Here is a 20,045-nt window from a genome sequence, read left to right as displayed (position 1 = left end):
TTCCTCCTGGAAGCTTCCCAACTTGCCCTCCCTCCCACTCTGGGCTGAATTCGGGGCCCCTGCTCTGTCCCACCGTGGCCCCCAAGTTTCTCCCTATTGCTGCCTTCTCCCCACACAATCTACCAGCATCAATCTTTGTCTGTGCCCCTCCGCCACCCTATCACCTGTCCACCCTTGGCCCTGGTACCCAGGTCTGTCTACCTGCCAAGAGGCAGACGCCCTGTTGCTCAGACTTGGCACAATGTGTGGCCGAAATTTAAGGCCCCCACCATGCTCTCTCTACCTACCCTCCCTGCCGGGCACAGCGCAGGTGCTCACTAACTGTCCACCTATTAAGGCCTGGCTGCACACAGTGTGTGGCACGGACAGGGAGTGCTGGGGTGCTCAGAGGAAGTGAGAGTCCCCGGGCTGGGCTGGGGACTTCCTGGAGGAAGCATTTGGGATGATCCTCCACATGTCAGTCCTAACACAGAAGTTGAGGACAGGCCACCGGAAGTCCCCAGCCAGCCTTAGGGCCATCAGGGCAAACCATCAGAGTGGGACCAGAGTCTGAAATGAGGGAGATTCAGTGACCAGAGCCAAGGACAGGGCCACTGGAGGGGCTGGTGGTGCATTTGGGGAAGACTTGCTGGAGGAGGGGCTACTTCTGGCTGGTTTGGGGCAGGGGAGAAGGTGGAGATGAAGCAGGTTAGAGACAGAGATGTGAAAGAGAAAGCTCTGTTCCTTCTTGTCCTTTACGCCTTAAAGGAAAGGGAGGTGGGATTCGGATGGGCAAGAGGAAAGAAAGAAGGCCAAGGCGGCATGGAGCTAACATCAGTGCTGACACCATGGCCAGGGTGGGTATGGGTGGCTGGGGCTGGCAGGGAGCAAGTTCCCAGCTGTGGTTGGGAAACATTTCCTGTCTCCTTGCCAGGGGGGTCATTAATAATCATTTACCCTCCACAGGCAGCACGGAGGCTAGCCAGGGAGCAGCATGGTGCTGGGGCCGGAGCCCAGCCTGGCAGCCAGGAGAGCTGTATTTTAGGACCAGCCCTGCCACCTTGCTGTGAAACCGGGACAAGTCACCTGGCCACTCTTGGTCTCTGGTAACACTGGTCAAAGGAGGGTCTTAAGAGGAGGCTCCCTAAAGATCTCCCTGCTCTGGGCCTCAGTTTCCCTAGATGGCAGCGGGGCTGCCACCCCTACAGGGGGTTAGAGACCTCTGATGATCAATATAAGCATCTATGTTGAACCTAGCTCAGAACACATGGGATGGGCAGACCCAGCCCAGCCTCTCAAGAGCTCGAATTCTGGCAGGAGCCAGACCCCAACACCATGGGATGCATGCCTGGAGCATATCATGTGCACGTCAGGCTGCGGGAAACAGAAGGGAGGGCCGTCTGCCCAAGGCCTGAGGGGCTGACAGTGTGGCTGGGCCATGAAGATGGGGTTTCTTAGACACAGAAAATGGGAGTCCCATGAGGCCTATTTAGCCACTGCTATGACTGCAGCACTTAACACTGTGTCTGCCTGGTGCATAGCAGGTGCTCAATAAATGCTTTCAGACAACAGAATGAGCTCCTGTTAAAGGAGACATTTGTGAAAGGAGCTTGGAATTTGGAAAGAGCTGCCTAAACGGTGTTGATGAAGATGATGACAATGATGATTCTGCCCAAAGACAACAGGATGGGAAAAGGTGACATGAAAGCTTGAGAAGGTAGGAGGCTCAGGGATGGCCATCCAAAACCAGACAGTATTGCTTGGGAATGATCAACAGCCTTCAAGATCCCTCCTTCCAGTTGGGCTAGAATTTTCCGCAGCCTCAGGCCACATTTCTCTGCCCATCCAACACCCCCTTCAAGGCTCAGCTCAAGCCCACTCACTTCAGAGAACCTTCTGGAATGTGGTGCTGAGGCATTGGCCCCGAGTCCCTTCCCCTGACTGACTCTGATGGTCTCTGTGCCTTCCAACCACAAGGAGTCCTGGCCTTTTGTGCTCTCAAGTCCTTGTTGGAAGACTGTCCACTAAGGTCTCCCCATAGCTTTCTCTGGAGGGTATGACCTGGATCCTCCTACTGGGTCCATCAGACTAGAGGGTCCCCAAAGATGTGATCTGGCTTCGTTTTTCAGAAAAAGGTCTCTGTGAGGAAAGCAACTATCCCCCCATCAGATATGAGGTCAACACAAGTGGAGATAGATTGAGCTCTTCCTGGTTGCCTCCCAGCCCAGTGACCCTCTCTGGGCGCCACACAGAGAAGGGAAGAGAACTGGGCAGCATGCAGAAGGGGGCACTTGGCTTCTCAGCACCCCGGAGATGACATGAGAAGGAAGGGCACTGGGCCACACTTGGGACTAAGACATCATGGTTGGCAAACTTGCCTAACTCCCAGCCCAGCCCCAGCTGCTACTGCGCCGAGGGGGCGCCACCGGGGATACCACCCAGGCCTCAGTGCCTGTGCCTGGACCCCCACCCTCTGCGGAGAACCATGAGGTGGTAGTAAACACAGTGAGCCCGAGACATGTGCATCCTCTCCCCGCCCCTTCCAATCCCGGCCCAAAACATGAGACAGGCTAAGAGGAAAAGAACAAAGGTTCCAGGACCTCCACGTCGCCCGCCGCCCGCCTGGCCAGCGCCTGTTCAGCCGGAAACCCAAGACAAAGGCCTTGGTGAAAGCGAGGAGGATGAAGGGCAAAGGGTAGAGGCAGCCTGGCTTGGGCATCTCAGGGGACCTAACTGGGAGGGAAGCGAGAACAGGATGGCAGCCAAGCCTTCCCTGCACACACACGTCACTCCACAAACATTTATGGGACACCTGCTGTATTCTGCACACCCGAACATCACATACCTCATTCCTCACCCCACACACCTTATACACCCACTCCCTCACCCCCTGCAGCACCTTCCACAGCCCTCCAGCCCCCCGTCTCCCCATATATACCCTAGCTAGCTGGATACCCTTCACATGTAAACAGCTCACAGGGAGAGAAGATCACATAATCCACGTGTCACACCGAAAAGCCATCCAGCTCGCACACCCACACTTCACGCCACACTCACACTCAACCTCCCACACGCACCTCACACACCCGACACTCACCTCTCCAAGCACAGACACACAGTTCCAATTAAATTCAATACACACACATCACCTAGACATAGAGACACACCCTGCATAGATAATGTGCACACCTAATGTCACACCAAAACGTCAAATGTTTGCGGGCACACACAGCTCCTTAGCACAGACAGTCCTGCCTGCACACTGCCTCCTCCCCACATGTACCTGGGCATACACACACACACACACACACACACACACACACACACACACAGTCAACAAGTCCTTGCCTTGGCCCCCTGGACCCTGGCTGCTGCACTTTCCTACCCAGAGCTGTACAAACAGTCATCACACAGACACATGACACTCAAACACCAACACACAGGTCCCAATATATTTCCCGAGCAACTCCAGGATGTAACTCGGTGACTCGAAGCCAGTCACCTCGGCTGCAAACCCACTCAGACACAGCTCTCCCACCCCCACTCCCCTCTACAAAGACATCCAATGAAACCTTTCACCAGACCCCTCCAGCGGCTCTTCCTGGTTACACACAACAGTCCATAACACACACAAATACACACACAATCCCCCATGTAAGCTGCCCCTACAGCTACTCCACCCCACGATGACACACAGCCATGTACACGTAAGTTCCCCCCACACACAACAGTCATACATACATCTACCACTCCACACTCACAACTCGGCCTCCCTAGCTGCACACGCCATGCAACGCCATTACACTCACGGTCCTCACACTCAGCATAAGCTCCACAGATCCCCCCAATAACCCCACCGCTGATGACACACACAATACTACATGACACAACACACATGATCACACACAAGGCACACCCAACACACACAACCCAGCTCTTCCTACTCAAACACATACCACCCAGACTCGCCCAGCCCTGGACACCTCCCACCACAGGTGACTGACACCAGGTTGCAGGCTATTCCTCCCCTCCCTCATCCCAAGCCCCCGGCTTCCCAAGTCCAGTTCAGCAGGGATGAGGGGGTTTATAAGTTATGAACCCCAGGGCCCCACTGCACAATCCCCACCCACCTTAAATCCCTCGGTACCGCCCAAGGGCTGCTTGCTCCATGTTTAGCCCCTTCCACCAGCACCCACACCATGCCATGTCTGACAACAGGGGAGGGGGAGAGGTCCTGGGGACACCGGCGGGGCATTCTGAGCCTGTCCCCTCACCACCCCAAAGTAGAGGCTGATATAAGGGGAAGAATGACCACAGGGAAAGGCCCTAGAACAAAAACAGAAACCTAGAGAAACTGGGGGAGTGATGGGCAGACTGAGAGAGGGGGGCACGTGGGCAAAAGAGACCAAACAAGAAAGAAATAGAGGAGCAGAGGGAGAAGATGCCCAAAAAGACTCAGAGGAGAAACGGGGGCCACCATACCCAGGGAGAGACAAGAGGAGAGGGTGAGACAAGCCGGAAAAGGCTAGGATCTTCTATACAGGAGGGAGGAGGGAAAGCAGGAAGAGGGTGGGAGGGGGATCCTGCAGAGAAGGAGAGACAAACTATAATGGAAAGAGGCATTTGGACCCTGGGTGGGGTCTGGTGTGAGGACTGAAGTCCAGGTGTTTGAGTGGGAATCTGGGTGAGGGCACAGATGAGTCTGTGGAGTCGGGGCTCAGGGGCTTGAGATGAAGCCCCAGCTCTGAGGGGGGGTCCTGGTTGAGAGTCGGGGGTTCAGGTGTTCTGGGTGGGCCTGGAGTCTGATAAATATATTGGAGGTCCAGGGCTATCGGCAGGGGTCCTCCACTAATCTGGGAGGCAGGGGGTTCCAGGCTCAAACAGAACTCTTGGGTGTGGACAGGGGTCCCATTGTGGATTGGGAGTTCAGTGCTTGGGGGTGGAGTCCCAGATCTGAAAAGGGTTCAGAGTCTGGCGTGAGGTTTTGAACTGTGAGCTAAGGACTCAATGTCTCTAGGGTACGGGCTACAGTCCCAGCACAGAAGTGGGATTTTCAGCTAGGGGAGGGGTCCCCACCCTAGGAGGGTTCGGGGACGGGGTAGACCATGGGACCGGCGACAGCACGCTCCGCGGAGGACCCGGCCTGGCGCTCACCCAACACCCCGTTCCCCTCGTGCCCAGAGCCGGGCGTGGGGGGGGGGGCCCTACCTGCAGGCTGTCGGCGCATGGCTGCGGCGGCGGCGGCTCGTCCGGCTTGAGGAAGACCTGCTGGCCCCGCCTGAGGAATTGGACAACAGCGATGAGGATGTGGTGCAGCACCAGGACCATGCTCGCAGCCGCCCGCCCGCCCGCCGGCCTGGCCGCTGCGCTTGGCCAGGGCGTCCGCGACGGCTTTGCCTGATCCGCGCGAGTGTCCGCCCTGGCCCCGCCCCGAACCGCCCACTTCCCGCCCCCCGACCGCCCCGGCCCCGCCCACCTTCCGCAACCGCGGACAGCACCTCTTAGCTCGTCCAATCTTCCCGCCCCCACCAGAGCCCCCCACCAGCTCTCACTTCCCTTATCTCTCTGCTCTCAAGATTCTTCCAGCTTGTGCGCTATTAGGATCCCCCGCCTGATAGCCTGCTCTCAGCCTTCGCTCCCTTCTCTTGCCCCTTCGCCACTCCTTTCACTACCTCTCAGGCGTCGCCTCTCTGAGCCTCTCTCCTGATCACATCCTCTCCCCCCACCACTTACTTAATAAGGTCCTGGAGCCAGGCTACAGTCCCACGGCAGAGACCAGCGCAGTGAGGGGGCGGCGGGGGGGCGGTCCGGAGGGGCAGATAGATAGAGGGGAAGGGACCGCTGGCACGAACAAGGAGCCCTGGGCTTGCTCTTCTTCCAGGAAAAAGGGGGGAAATCAGGGGAAATTTCAGAGGTCGCTCCGAGTCTGACAGGCCCTGGAAGCAGTAGCAAATCTGGGAGGGAGACACGTGCGCACTGACACGCGAGCGCACACACAGGCGCACCATTCCCAAGTTGTGGGTAGGGGCACTGGGCCTCCAGCACTGGGCAGGCAGGTCTGCGTTGGCATCCCCGCAAGCCAGAAAGGGTGCAGGCCCCAGGGCCACACAGTCCACAGTTCCGCGGTGGGACTTGCGAGCCCGAAGCGCAGTTCACCGCAGAGCGGCCTCTGTGCTCAGGCGCCCGCTGCAGCCGTGACGCTCCTGCGCCCCCTGCTGTCCCAGCGCGGCGGCTCAGCCCGGCCCGATTTGCCATCTGCGCGGGAGGGGCGGGTGTCGGAGGGGACAGGGGTCAACTGGGCCAGCTCCCTGCCTGGACCCAACCGGTTCCTAGCCTCCGCTTGGCATGAGGTCAGCTGGGGCGGTGGGACGTGTCTGGACTGGAGGGTGCTCTTGGGTGTCTCCTGGCCATTGCCGGCTAGCTACTTACTTTATGACCTTGGTCAGATCCCCTCCCCAGTTGGTTTCTGGGCTTTCGTCTTCCCATCTCTTTCACAAGACTGCCAGGAGAATCAACCCCACAATGGTGCGAAGGCAGCCAGAGTCCCCTGACAGCCCTCGCTGTGGTCTGACCTGAATCCTTCCCATGTACTGCGGTCCCCTCTCTCTGCAATTCTCCCCTTAACCCTCACCCGCCACCCCTCTTGGAGGGTGACTCAGTGACCCTCCAGCTTCCCAGCTCCCCACCTCACTGGGCTGATTCATCTGGGCCCTTTTTCCCTGGGGAGTGATTTCCTCAAGGTTGAGTCATTGAGCCCAGTCCTGGACACAGTCCAGGCACCTGGCACACAGGCTAGGCAGAGTCCTAGCTGTGTCACAGCTCAGGGGGAAACCCTCCATGCCAAGAGTTCTCCCACCTCTCTTTCTGAGGGCCAACTCTGAACAATGCCTCTTCCCCTGCTCACACACCTTTAGTGACTCCCTACCATCAGCACAATAAAGTCCCAACCCTCAGCCTGACACGGCAGACCCTCTATGACTTAGCCCCAACTTGTTTCTTCAGCTTTGACCCTCTTGCCACCGTTCCTTAAATTTATACTTCCTGCTCTACTCAGATGCGTGACTGACTCATTCTCACTTTCAGGCTTTTACCCAGCCACCCCAACCCTAATGTCCTCTCTAGATCCTATCAGCCTGCTTACCTTTCAGGGGCCAGTCGGAGGCCCACAGCCTCCAGGAGGCCTTCCCTGGATGCTACCTCAGCCCTCTGGGTCCCCCTTCTTGCATCTTTCCTAAGCGTCATGTCTGGGGGCAATTTTACGGCATCTTATTTTACTGCATTTTCAAATTGGGGGCAATTTGTCCTACTTACTAACACTGTAGAAAACATTACATGGGCTAAGATAATGTAAAGGTTCTGGCCCAGAAAAAGGCCTCCCTTCTCTTTTTTGGCCTCAGTTTCTTGCTCTGTAAAGGGAGTGACCAATGTAAGGGCTATTATAAGGACTGAGTCTGAGGCCAGTGCACAAATCTCTTGGTAAATCCTGAGCATCTGTCATCAGCTCAGTCTTGGGCTCCGGATATGCGGGTGGGACAAAGGCATCCAGGAGGCATCTGTTACAGCCACTCGCCAGAGGCGTTTGTTCTTCAGGAGAGGCCATCTCAGACCTCACAGTCAAGGGCCAACCCTGGCCTGGCACGGCCAGCATCTCTTGGGCTTTAACATTTGCTGAGCACTTACTCTCTGACTCAGTTCATCTTCTCAACAACACTATAAGGTTGGACCCATTATTAGCCACATTTTACAGATAAGGAAAACTGAGGCACAGAGAGACTAAGTAACTTGCCCACAGTCACACAACTAATAAGTAGTAGAGCCAAAATTCAAACCCAGGCCATCTGGCTCCAATCTGTGCTTTATATTCATTCTCTGCCTTTTGAGGAAAGGCATGTGAGAAAAACTAATTTTCCCACCTCTCCTTTTGTCCCCAAGAATGCAGTCAGGGTCCTACACTCCCAGCCCCTGAAACCTCGGCCCGCCTTTGCCATGAGGAAGCCCAGCTTCAGGGGTACCTGGCTCAGCTCCACAGCCGCCTCTTTTCATCTCCCCACCTTACAGGCCACATTAAGCTGTCCCGTGGCCCAGCTACCTCAGACTCAGTATTTTAGGAAAAGGTGGCTCAGCTGACAGCCTGTCAACCTGGGTTCTGGGCCATTCAACCTCAGGCCCTGTCCAAGAACCAGCCCTTCCTTGTTCCTAACGATGACCCCTCTCTGGACCACTGCGCTTACAAAGCACTTCCTCACCCAGGACTGGTGAGCAGACTTTCACGCTCGTCATCTCTCCATATAAGAGTGTGACACCAGCAGGCCCTCCAAAGACCCCAAATCTGCTCCCATCCTCCATGACCATGTGTCCTGCTTCCAGGAGCCTGTCTGCGTGCCTGACACGCATCTATCCTCTTGCTGCTAGCCATGGTCAGACTCCCAGAAGCCCAGGTTCAAACCTGAGCCCTGCCCTGACATGCTGGGTGGCCCCATGCAAGGCTCTGGCCCTGTGAAGGTTGGCCTGGTTCTCTTTGAGGACTCAAGCGGCTCGGGTGGAAGAAGGTAGGATCTAGGTAGGCCTAGCGGGGCAGAAGGCAGCTCTCTGGGGCAGGCAGGCCTGCCCGGGCATGCCAGGCCCAAGAACTGTGAGCGAGGGCCAGATCCCGACGTGGGGGCTCCTCAGGAGGCAGTGTGTGTGGCTCAGTCTCTCCATGACTTGAGGTGGAGCCCATGGACTAAAAGAGGGTACCACCATCCGAGGGGCCCTGCCCGGGGACAGTCCAAGAAGGGCCCAGGAGGAAGTTGACATCTCTGTGGGTTCTGTGTCCAGCTAGAGCCCATCCGCAGTGGGCACAGCCCCGGAGAGGGCACAGTTGTGAGCCACCGTTAGTTAGCCCTGGTGTGTGCATGTGTGTAAGGTCCTGCATGCAGGTCTGTGAGCATGATGTGGGTGAAGGCGGAGTACAGTTTTGTAAGTTTGTATCTTTGTAGGGATGTGTGATGCTTTCATTGTACAGCTGAGCTTGTGCGTGTGTACACAGATGTGTGCGTATCTACAGGAATGTGCATGTGTGTGTGTGCACAGTATGTGTGCCCAGGTGTGTGTATGCACACATGTAAGTATGTGTATACAATTGTGTGTGTGCACAAGAGTCCAAGTATGGCACATAGATGCAGATGTGAGAGTCTGCATGTACTCAAATTCACAACTAACAGAGGTGCTGCTAACGGCCACTAGCCCCGGTCAGCTCTGTGTGTCCGCTGGCATTGGCTCCAGATGTGGCAGTGGCCCTTACAGAGAAAGGATCTGGCTGCAGGCAGGTGTTCGGGACAATGTGGATTTGGGCTCTGAGTGGGCAGGGCCTGCTCTCAGAGCCCCCGCAGCAGCTCTAACTGGGAAAGAGCACAGGCTGAGTGAGCTCAGGCTCAAGGGATGAGGGGAGAGGGGTGGGTCAACCACAGGTCTCGTCCATTTCCATGTTATTTGCATACACATTTATCTTGTCTGCAGCAGATGGCCAGCCGCACGACCCTAGCGGGGAAAGGCAGCCCGGAGGATTCTATTCCAGGACTAGTCCAGGACCTGCCAGCTCACATCGGGGCTGAGGTCCAGGGGACTCAGGCCTTGGCACACCTTGGCATCTGCTCCTTATCCTCTGCAAACCCCAAGAGTCTTCTGTCACACAAGGCTGTTGCAGGCCACACACAATCATCCAGACACTCACTGTCTTTCCGTAGATACACACACACACTCCCATCACTCCTACACACACACACATACTCCTACACACAGACTCACATCCCTATACGCCTGCTCACAGAGCTCCTGCACATAGAACACTGGTGGGCACACCTGCCCTAGTACCTCCTTCAGGGACCACTGTGTCTCCTTCTCCCCGATGCCCATACCTGATGGAGTAATCTTTTCTTCACTCAAGTCTGACCCTGCCTCACCCATACCCACACGGGTCCCCACTGCCCGCAGGATAAAGTTGGAGCTCCAGTCCTGGCCTTCTTGGTCCTTAACCCCGCCTCCAAACCATCCTTTCAGGCCCCACACTCTGCCTTCTGGCCACACCCCTCACTGCTCACCAATCCTCCAGCAGCACTTCTGTACTTTTACCAGGCACTCGACCTCCCCACTGTGCTGTCAGCTCCAGGGGACTGGACTCTTTTCCCGTTTTGCTCATTGCTGTGGCCCCAGCACCTAGAACAAGGCTTGACCCAGAGGAACTGCTCCAGAAGACATCTGTGGACTATAGGAATCGGTGGTAGAACCGTCCTTCCAACCTGATCTGCCTCCTTATGGAGGACCTGCCCAACTGTATTTGTTTCCCTGTGTGCCTCCCCCATCAGACCCAAAAGAGACTGGGTCTGATTCAGCTCCATGTGTCCGTATGCAGCATACCCAGCATGGGGCCAGGCACACACAGCAGGAGTCGGGGACGGGGGGGTGGGGGCAGATGGTGACCCCCTAAACGAGACACAGGGATGTCTAGAAGGGGCGGCCACCTTGGCCAATCACACAAAGCCCACCTTTCCCAGAGAAGAGGCCTCCTGACCACCTTCCCCCATCTGAGCCCCTTGCTGAAGTCACCCTGACTGGCAATCCAGCCTCTGCTTGCACACTCCCAGGGACAGGGAGCTCACTTTCTTTGCAGCCAACCCCCTCCCGTGGGAGCTGGCTCTGCCTGGTGCCAACTCCTCCCACAGCACCGTCCTGTCAAATCCTGATCATCCCGAGCCATGATTCCCATGGGGAATGGGGAGGAAGTTGAGCAAAAGGAGCAGCAGATCCCAGCTTTCCCAACAGCTCCACCAGCCTTCCCAGCTTTGGGCAGAGGTGGGAGAAGGAGCTCTTGGCTCTCAGCCCGCCCCAGGCTTCTATAGGCAAGTAGATTCAAGGTGCTCAGGCTTCCGCAACACGAACCACTATCCCCAGCAGTCTGGGGCAGTGCAGAGGGTGCAGCGCTGAGAAACTCTTCAGCAGGCGCCACTGAGCCCCATGCCCTCACTGAGCGCACTCTTTCTCTCATCCCTCAAGCCCCCCCACACCCCATCTCCTCCCCTCACTGGGGCCTCTTGCCCTCCAGTCCGCAGGACCTTGCAGGACTGCTCTAACCCCAGCCCTCAAGTGTCCCATGGAGATGCCTCCTCCTGAGCCCTGTTGGGCAGGCTGGGGGGATAAAGGCGATTAGGTCCTCAGCCAACGGTGGCTGCCAGAATCCCACCCAGCCCTGCCTGGACAGCTGCAGCCCACAAGCTGCCCAGCTTTCCTTCACCAGCTATTCCTGGGCTGGCCCTGCTCCAGAGGTGCCTCAGGCTGCAGTTGGTCACTGACCCCAGTCCCCCATGCGTGCATGCACGCACACACACACACACACACACACACACACACACACACCAGGACTGCTCAGAGCTGAGCCCATGAGGAATGCCAAGGCACAAGAAATTCTAAGCAACAGGGACCCGAGGCTCCATGCTCTGAAAACTCCCTGCCAGCTCAGACACTGTCATAGAGGGAGCCCCAGTCTGTGGCTTCCAGGTTCCAAGAACTCCCAGAGCTTTGTGATCTAAGAAAATCAGAACCTCTATTATAAATCCCATTATTAGAAGAGTCTGTGCTTTTTACATTCTATGAATGCAAGAGCCTGGAGTCCTGAGAATGGAGGAGCCCAAGATTGTAACATTTTATTATTCTAACTGCCTGTGGTGCCGGGACTCCAGAACCCTAGCTCCAGGGTTTCCACAGCCCTCAGAGCCTGATGGTGTGTGGGCTGCGTCTCTGTGAATACCCGGTGAGGTGAGGGCCCCTGTGAGCCCCTGCACTTGCCTTCCACCCTCCACCTTTTGCTCATACTACTGTCCAGGCCTAGGGTTCCATCGCCCTCCTCTCTGCTAATTAAATCTTAGACAACTTTAAAGGGGCAGGGAGGGCAATGCCGTCAGGGACTACCTACTGAGTGCCAGGGCCACCCGGGTGATTCTCTTATTTAATTCTCATGATATTATTAGCCCAACTTTACAGTTCTTAAAACTGAGGTCCCGGGACATGAGGTCATTTGTCTAAAGTCTCACAGCTAGAAACAGTAGAACAGTGATCCAAACCCGGTCCCTTGCAAACCCACGCCTCCCAGTAGCAGGCCAACTCCTAAGAAGAGCCCGGTGGGAGGGGGCTCCCTCTTTGACTTCAGGGCCACACTGGAGCAGCTCCTCCCACCCCAGCAGCCCCCAAGCTCCAGAAGGCAGAGACCGTGGTCTCCTCTTCACGCCTCTCCAAGCTGGAGGCAGCCCAGAGTGGGCCACGTTTCCTATCCTGATTGATCAAAAGGAGCTCAATCCGCAAAGACTCCATGTGGGACCGGGAGACTTTTGTTTCTAGGCACCCGTCGCTATGGAAGCCAGGTGCTGCCAGCCCAAGGCCTAGCAACGAGGCCCCGCGTGGTGCAGGGCGGAGGGCAATTGTCAGGGACTTCGGAGGCTGCCAGCAAGAGAGAGGGAGGGTGGGCCACTCCGCTCTCCTGGCTGGAAGGCTGGACCCACTGCCCTGGCTGGGCTGGCAAGGGGAGGAAGGGAGGCAGAGGGGGCAGGACCAGGCAAGTTCTGAGAGACAGAGACCCAGAGATAAGGGCAGAGAGAGACTTACAGAGACAGACTAAGGGGGTTCAGAGACAGCGAAAGGCAGAGACACCATCAGAGAGAGGGAGATTCAGGAAGGTGGAAGAAGACAAGAGCTGAGGCTCAGAGACCACTGAGACAGACAAGCGGCAGAGAGGGACTGACTCTCAGACAAGCCCAACTCCTGGGGAGGGAGAGGGAGGAAGCCGCAGGGGAATGACAGAGATGGATGGAAGTGTGACAGGAGGAGATAAGCCTGAGGCAGGAGGCAATAGAGACAGATAATAAAGCAAGAGAGGACCAGAAATGGAGGGACAGGTGGGGTAACACAACGTGGACTGGAAGGCAGAGCAGGCAGCGGCAGGGGCAGTATGAGGACAAGGGCACCGAGAGCACAGAGTCCTGGGCTGGCCCCAGTCCTGAGCCCCTCCTCCTGGGTCTGCCCATCTGCGGCATGGGCGTCACCAGCCTTGTGCCACCAGCCCACCACACTGCCTCTCCCCCAGAACACAGGATCATCTAGGAACAGACGCTCAGAAAAGAGGCTGGTCAGAAAGGTTCCATGTGTCTCTTACTCCCCAGGGACAGGTCTTGTGCAAGCTCATACAGTGAGGCAGTATCTGGAACAGCAGAAAGTCAGGCCTTGGGAATCCCAGTCCAGAGCGCACTCTCCACCCCCATCCGAGTCAGACTAGGCCTTTGTTACCTGTGGAGGTACCATCAGTACAGACAGGCACACTCGTCCCCCTACCAGAGTGACTGAGAAGACGACAGAGCCTAACATGAAACCCCCTATACTTCCTTCTTCCTCAACAACAGGCCCTGTGTCAGGGCAGTGGGGACCCAAGGATGGAGCGGACAGCATCCAGTGGAGAGATGGCTCACAGCTCTCCCTCTCAGGGCTGCAACTAGGGAAGACAGGCTCTGGGGAACTCAGAAGGGCATGGCCCCTTGGGGGCAGGGAAATGGCTGGAACTGGACAGGGAACATGTCGTTTAATCCTCACTGTAACCTGTTACAGATCAGAAGACAGGAAAGCGACTGCCCTAACCACTACCAGCCAGCAGGTGCCTGAACCAGGACTTGAACCCAGGTCTCCTGGGGTCAGTGAAAGTTGGAGGGCCTGGCGGAAGCCCCTCTGCCAGGGTGGAAGCAGCTGCTCCAGGAAGGGGGCGCTATCTAGGCCTATTCAGGGGTACTTCCCAGTAGGAATGTGGGGAGGGTCCCAAGCCCTGCTCTGGCCACCACTCCTCCCAGCACCAGCTGTCCCCCTCCCCATGTCAGAAAGATGATAGTGCTTGGCTAGACTCTGTCACCTGTCAGGTACTAATCTCGCTCTCTCTCAGAGCTAATTTTTCCTGTGATCGTTAACACTGTCAGTGGCACCTGGCAGCTACTCTGGGAGCTCGTGTGCCCTCAGAGGCGCCCCATCTGCCCCCATCAGCCTCACTCTCTCCAGACTCCTGAGGGAGGAACCAGCAAAGACTAAGCGCCTACTGCATGCCCCGGTGATAAGAAGCACTCTACATTCATTATCTCGTTAAATTGTCTCTTGAGGTCTCTGAAGGCTCGCCTCCACCTCCTGCAGCTCCTGACGCCTGGCCTCCCTGCCTGCCCTCCCCCGACCTCACAGCACCCACCCCAGGATCAGCCTCTGGGGCAGGGTAACCCCACAGCAATAGGTACACACAGGTGTCTGGGAACTGGTAGTTTCATTCTCAGCTGCAGGGCCCACGGTGGGGGGCAGTGGGGAGAGCAAGGGGAAGGTGTAGGGTCAGCAGGCTGAAGGTGAGAGGGAGGGGAAAGGGAAAGCAGGGGGAGGGGCGGGCAGGGGACCCACGCCAGCCTCACTCCACATACACACACCCCGCACGCTGAATCTGGGCCACAGCCCGGATGATTGACCCACGGTGCCACACTCCCCTGGGCCTAAGTTCCTGGAAGGCAGCGCTGCAGGGACGATCAATCGACTGCCTCTCAACCTCTTCCTACTGCCTGGAGGCTGCCTCCTCCATGCAGCCTCCCAGGCTGATCAGTGTCACTGTCAGGGTGAGAGTCTGGGGGCCGCCTTTGGACAATAAGCAGTGACTCCCCTCATCCCTTCCTCAGCCCAGCACTCTCCCTATTCCTCAGGAACCTGGTCCAGGTAGGGGCCAACATGGAGGCTGGTGTGTACATGTGCTAAGTCAGTAGAAGAGAGGAGTTGCAAATGCAAAAGTGAGCCATGCGACCTGGGTTCAAATCCCAGTTCCTCCATCTTCTGGATATGTGACCCTGTGCAAGTTACTTAACCTCTCTGAGCCTCAGTTTTCTTATCTGTACAGTGGGGTTACCAATAGTACTCAACTAACAGGATGAATGAGATTATACGTGCAGAGCTCTGGCACAATGCTTCGCATACAGTATTTTTTGATACATGAAAGCTTTCAGTATTGTTACTGTGAGCGTGTATGTGGCATGCATACACATGTATGCATGTGTAAGTTCCCTTGGAAGGTCCAGGGGGGATTTCTGGCACTCTAGCAAAGGGGCGTAAACTGCTCCCTAACCCTTGACTCCCCTAGAGTAGGGTCTGCAGCCACACTTTCAGCTCAGTCACAGAGAAGGGAGAACTGCTGCACCCCAAAAAACCCACCTGTGCTGGGAGAGGCTGTGTAGGAAAGATGGATGGCTTGGCGGCCACCAGGTAGGACTGGTGATTAGGAGGCTAACGGCCCAGCATCCGGAAAGGAATGGGAGGGAGACTGAGCCATGGGGCCATCCATCAAGGCTGGCAGGCCCAGCAATGCTGCACAGAGAGAAGCAAGGGACAGCTTCAGCTAGGGGAAGTGTAGACGAGCCAAGGGCCAGGCAGCCAGGCCCAGTCTAGTGCTGACCCGTTACTGAGTGATATCTTGGGACCTCAATTTCTTCATCAGAACAATGGGACCAAATGTCTCTCTCTGCCCAGATACATTCCAGCCTCAGCAGGCCCAATATCAGACGCGAGGGCCGGGGAGAGCCCTGGGGAGAATGTGAGCAGCTCAGAGATGCCCTTACCTCTTGGACCAGTGCCCAGTTCAGTCAAGGATCCCTGAGGGTGTGGAGTAAGGGGATGTGGCACTGTGTCAGGGCTGGCAGCCCAAAGACCCAAGTTTGATTCAATTTCTGACCCTAATCTCTTGCTGACCTTAGCCAAGCCCCTGACTTCCCCAGGTCCTTCCCTGGATGCCCTCCCCGACTAACTTCCCACCCACACCCAATCCTTCCAAGGCAGGAAGGGCCATAAGCGCAGCCCTTGCCTATGCAAATTTCATTAAAACTGAGGGTAAAGTCACCCATGGGCCCTCCCCACTCACTGGAGGTAGCAGTTACCTGGAAAAATTCTGGCCAGCAAGTCTGGGGCAAGAGGTCCTAGCTGGGGTCTAGCTGGACCCTGACAGAGCCCATAGTCTCAGTCTGTCTCGAAGGACCTCATCGAGCTTAATCAAGTCACTTTCCCTCTCTGAGCCTCAGTTTTCCCATCCCTAAAATTAAACAAGCAACAACAATAAAAATCTTCAGGGGCTCCTCTTACCCTGTGGGACAAACTGCAAACTCCTCACTGTGTCCACTCCTTCCCAGTCCTTCCCCAGGCTCCACTCCTCCCGTGCTCCCCACTGCAGACCCCACACTTAGGCTGTCCTGGACTTTTATCAATCTCTCGTCCCTCTTTAGGTTTCACCTCTGGACTCATGCCTTGTGGTTCACCAGTTCACCTCCAGACTTCTGTCTGTCTGTCTCTCTCTCTCTTTTTTTTTGGCTTGCAGAATCTTTTTTTTTTTTTTTTTTTTGGCTTGCAAAATCTTAGTTCCCTGACCAGGGATTGAACCCAGGTCCCGGCAGTAAAAGCACTGCACCCTAAAGACTGGACAGCCAGGGAATTCCCTGGACCTCTGTCTCTCCAGTGGAAAATCCCCTCCTCGCTCAATAGGTCTAGAAGAAGTATCACCCCCTCGGCAAAGCGTTTTACACAGCCACTGGCAGAGCTAAGCCAGACCCCTCCAACAGAGCCACCAGTGGCTGACACACCTTCTCTGGAGCCTAGACCAGGAAATGTCTATGTCCCCATTTCACTCTGAGCTCCCAAGGGTGAGGGTCAGGCTGGGCCTCATTCCCAGGGCGTGAAGGTGGTGGGCAGCTCAGGGCCTCCAACAGGGAAGGGGCTAGGGACATGGAAGGAAGGAAGGAGGAAGAGAGGGAGGAATGAAAAGAAAGAGATAAGAAAGGAGGGACAGAGAGATACAACTGTCCTCAAGGTCCCCTTGCATCTGACAATCTGAATGAACTCTAGTCCACTCCAGATAGAGCCCCCATGCCTGGTCCTGCCCCATCTCCCACCCCCCTTTGGCCCCTGTCACACACCAGTACAAAGGCCCAGAGTCAAAGAGGTCTCTGGCCTCTGCCGCTGCATTCTGACTGGAGGCTAAGAACATGCCTGGTCGTCATAGTGATGCTGCAATGCTGTCATCAGTAATTCATCACCCAGGCCCCGGGAAGCCAGTGAGGTGTGAGGAGAGCTGGTCAGAACTGATCAGAGCGGCCACTTGGGGCAGGAGCCTTGGGGCTGTGGGCCTGGGGGAGGGTCAGGGATTAAACTTTAATGGCCCAATCCAGCTGTGTCCTTCCCTCAGCCTCCCAATGCCCTGGTAGGAAGGAGGAGCCCAGACCTTTCCCCAGTCTGTCCTGTGCACCTACTGTTTGTCCATCTCAGTCCAGCCTCAGAGGTGGGGGTCAGTGAAGGCTGGAATAGGAAGTCCCCACCCCAGGGCTTGTGAGCAGTGTCCAGGCCCTGCTGTCCTCAGTAGAGCAGGGGAACATCCCTCCTCATGTCACAGGGGTGGAAGGAAGTAAACCCATATGTTGTGTCCTCTCTAAGCAGGCATTCCTAAGAAGTAACTCATTTAATCCTCCCAGAAAACCTTCAGGGTTGGAATTATTACTGCATTTTGCAGATGCCTGGATGTTCTCTCTGCCTAAATCCTTCCAGCCAGTTCCATCCCCTCCTCTGGGAAGCTTTTCAGGATGCCCCACACAGCACTCATACCCCCTCCTCTGAACTCCCAGTGATGGTGAGCGAAGGTTCTGGTCTCCCCAGTCAGACTGGACTGCTGGCTCCTCCTCCCAGCCAGGGTTGTGTAGGGCACACACGGTAGACCCTTTCATCCCAGCAACTCTCCTGGCAACTGGAAGACAGAGGCTGGGGCTGTCCATGGTCCTGAAACCTCCCAGGCCTTTCCCTGGAAGTCTGGTTCTTTCTGTTGGAAGTCACCTGTTCCTCTCAGCCTGGGAGAGAAAGGCCAGATGCCACCTGTGAGATACCCCTTCCCTCTTCTCACCTAGTTCCTTTATTCACAAAACCTTGAAACAAGGAACCCATATGGCGCTGGAGAATGGAAATGAACCTAACATGCTTCACTCAACAAGCATTTATTGAACACCTACTATGTGTGGCCCTGTGAATGGAGCTTGGGATACAATAGTAAACAAAACAGACCTAATTCCTGCCCTTCTGGAGATTTTGGTTCTTTAAAGTCAATACTATGGTTTGCTTTACATGTCACATTAACCCATTCGATCCTTACAATATATACAAAGGTGGACATTATTATGCCCATTTTACAATGAAGGAAATGGAAGCTTAGGGTGAAAAAGGAACTGCCCAAGGCCACACAGCTAGTATCCAGTAAAGGTGGGATTCAAACTGAGGCTTGACTGACCCCAAGTCTCATCCTTATTCTGTTCCTAGGTGGAGAAGGGGTCACAGACATAGTCCCTGCCCACAAAGAGTTCATAATCTAGTTTACCTGTCCCAGTTCTCCAATCAGCACCACTGGAAAGTGTTCCTTGAGTCTTACCTGAATCCCTCCTGCTGCAGCTCTGACTTGCCCTCTCTTTGTTGGGACCTCAGCGGGGCAGAGGACCAGCTTTCATCCCCTTGCAGACACCTGGGGTCCTTCCATGAGCTCCCAGCCCTTTCTCCACCCCTACCTTGCACAGAGGTCTCCCTCCACAGGAGGGAGTGAGGTGTGTGCTCTAAAAATACCTTAATCCCTCCCTCTCGTGCTCTAATTAAGCTGAGTGAGTCATTACTTTAAGTAATTTATTGCTAGTTACATAATTGCTTTAACATTTGGGTCTAGGACTGGGGAACAAAAGAGCTCCCCTTCTTTTAGGGGAATTGCTAGTCCCCAGGGGAGTTTATGACCCCTGGTGGAGATAAGGACACAAGTGGAATCATGTTGGACAAGTCCCTGCTCCAGTCTGGACCGATATATGGTCATTTCCACCTGGGCCCCAGAGCACACCTGATCCATGCAGGGGCAGGTTTTGGGGAACACCAACTCCCTAATCTCTGTCACCCACTCTGTAGATTTCTGAGGCCACCACTCCCAGCTGACCCAGCCCTCAGACCCAGAGCCTACCCTCAGGATACTATGGCCTGAGCATCCCTTCCTTTCCCTGGCCTCTTGCCTCTTGGCCTCTACCAGTCCACGGGAACCAAGGCTCAGAAAGGGCAAGCCGTTCCTTGGTGTCTCTCAGCATACAGAGGCAGTCCCCTCTCTGTGCCCAGGTTGTCAGCTCAAGGAAACCCCAGCACCTCTCACAGCCCTAGAAGGAGTCACCTCCAATGGAGAATGACTGCAAAGGGCACAAGGGAAGTCTCAGGGGATGATAAAAGTATGCTTTCCTTGATTGAAATGGTGGTTATATGACTGTAGAGATTTACCAAAACTCATTGAATCATATACTTTAAATTGGTGATTTTCTTGTATGTAAATTATACCTCAATAAAATGAATGTAAAAAAAATTTTAAAAAGCAGTCACACCCCCACCTTCTGGGTCCCCATCGCATAACAGCTGTGCAAAATTGGCAGCCATGCAGAAACTGAGGCAGGGAGGTGCAGAGAACCAGCTACAGAGGGCACATAGTAGGTGCTCACACTGTAGATGTTGGTTTCATTCAGTTCCAATTAGCAAGGACTCCATAGGCACCTCCTGGGTGCACTTGACTTGATCTCATTAGCTCTCCTCCTGCTCTCACGCAGCCCAGGGAGGGAGCTGAACCGTGCGCCATGTGCATCACAAGCTTTGTCTCAGTTAATCCTCGCAGCAGCCCTAACGAGGTGGGCTCTATTATCATCCCCCTTTTACAGACGAGGAGACAAAGGTGGTAGAACTCAGCACAGGTCCTGCGGCTAAGGAGTGGAGGAGCTGAGAGCTGAACCAGGAGGCAGTCCCGAAGGCTTGGGCTCATAATCACTCTCCTCTACCACCTCCCTCTCCCACACTAAGTGGCATGGGTTAGGAAGCCATGCACGGAAGTCGTGCCTCTGACCCCAGGCCTCCAATAATGAGGTTTTCACTAGGCTTAGAAGCAGAGGGGAGCACACCCAAGCAAAGATGGCAAGTGAGCGTGTGTGTGTGAGCTCGGAGAGGTG

At 55.5% G+C, this 20,045-nt stretch overlaps 1 protein-coding gene across 2 annotated transcripts in view; it reads right to left on the bottom strand.

Moving 5' to 3' along the window:
* PDE2A (phosphodiesterase 2A) overlaps positions 1–20,045 on the bottom strand; it is a 91,707-nt gene that overhangs the window by 59,508 nt on the left and 12,154 nt on the right. The window contains exon 2 of one of the 2 annotated variants that reach the window (XM_065882247.1): positions 5,188–5,257. In XM_065882247.1, the coding sequence (XP_065738319.1) occupies positions 5,188–5,257 (70 nt within the window). Of the gene's footprint in view, positions 1–5,187; positions 5,343–20,045 lie in introns of those variants that run through there. The other variant, XM_065882248.1, reaches the window with a different exon arrangement.

This window comes from Phocoena phocoena, chromosome 8, assembly GCF_963924675.1.
Source record: "Phocoena phocoena chromosome 8, mPhoPho1.1, whole genome shotgun sequence".
NCBI classification, from domain to species: domain Eukaryota; kingdom Metazoa; phylum Chordata; class Mammalia; order Artiodactyla; family Phocoenidae; genus Phocoena; species Phocoena phocoena.
The sequence above is the reverse complement of the archived record's forward strand: the minus strand, read 5'-3'. Positions and strand labels throughout refer to the sequence as shown.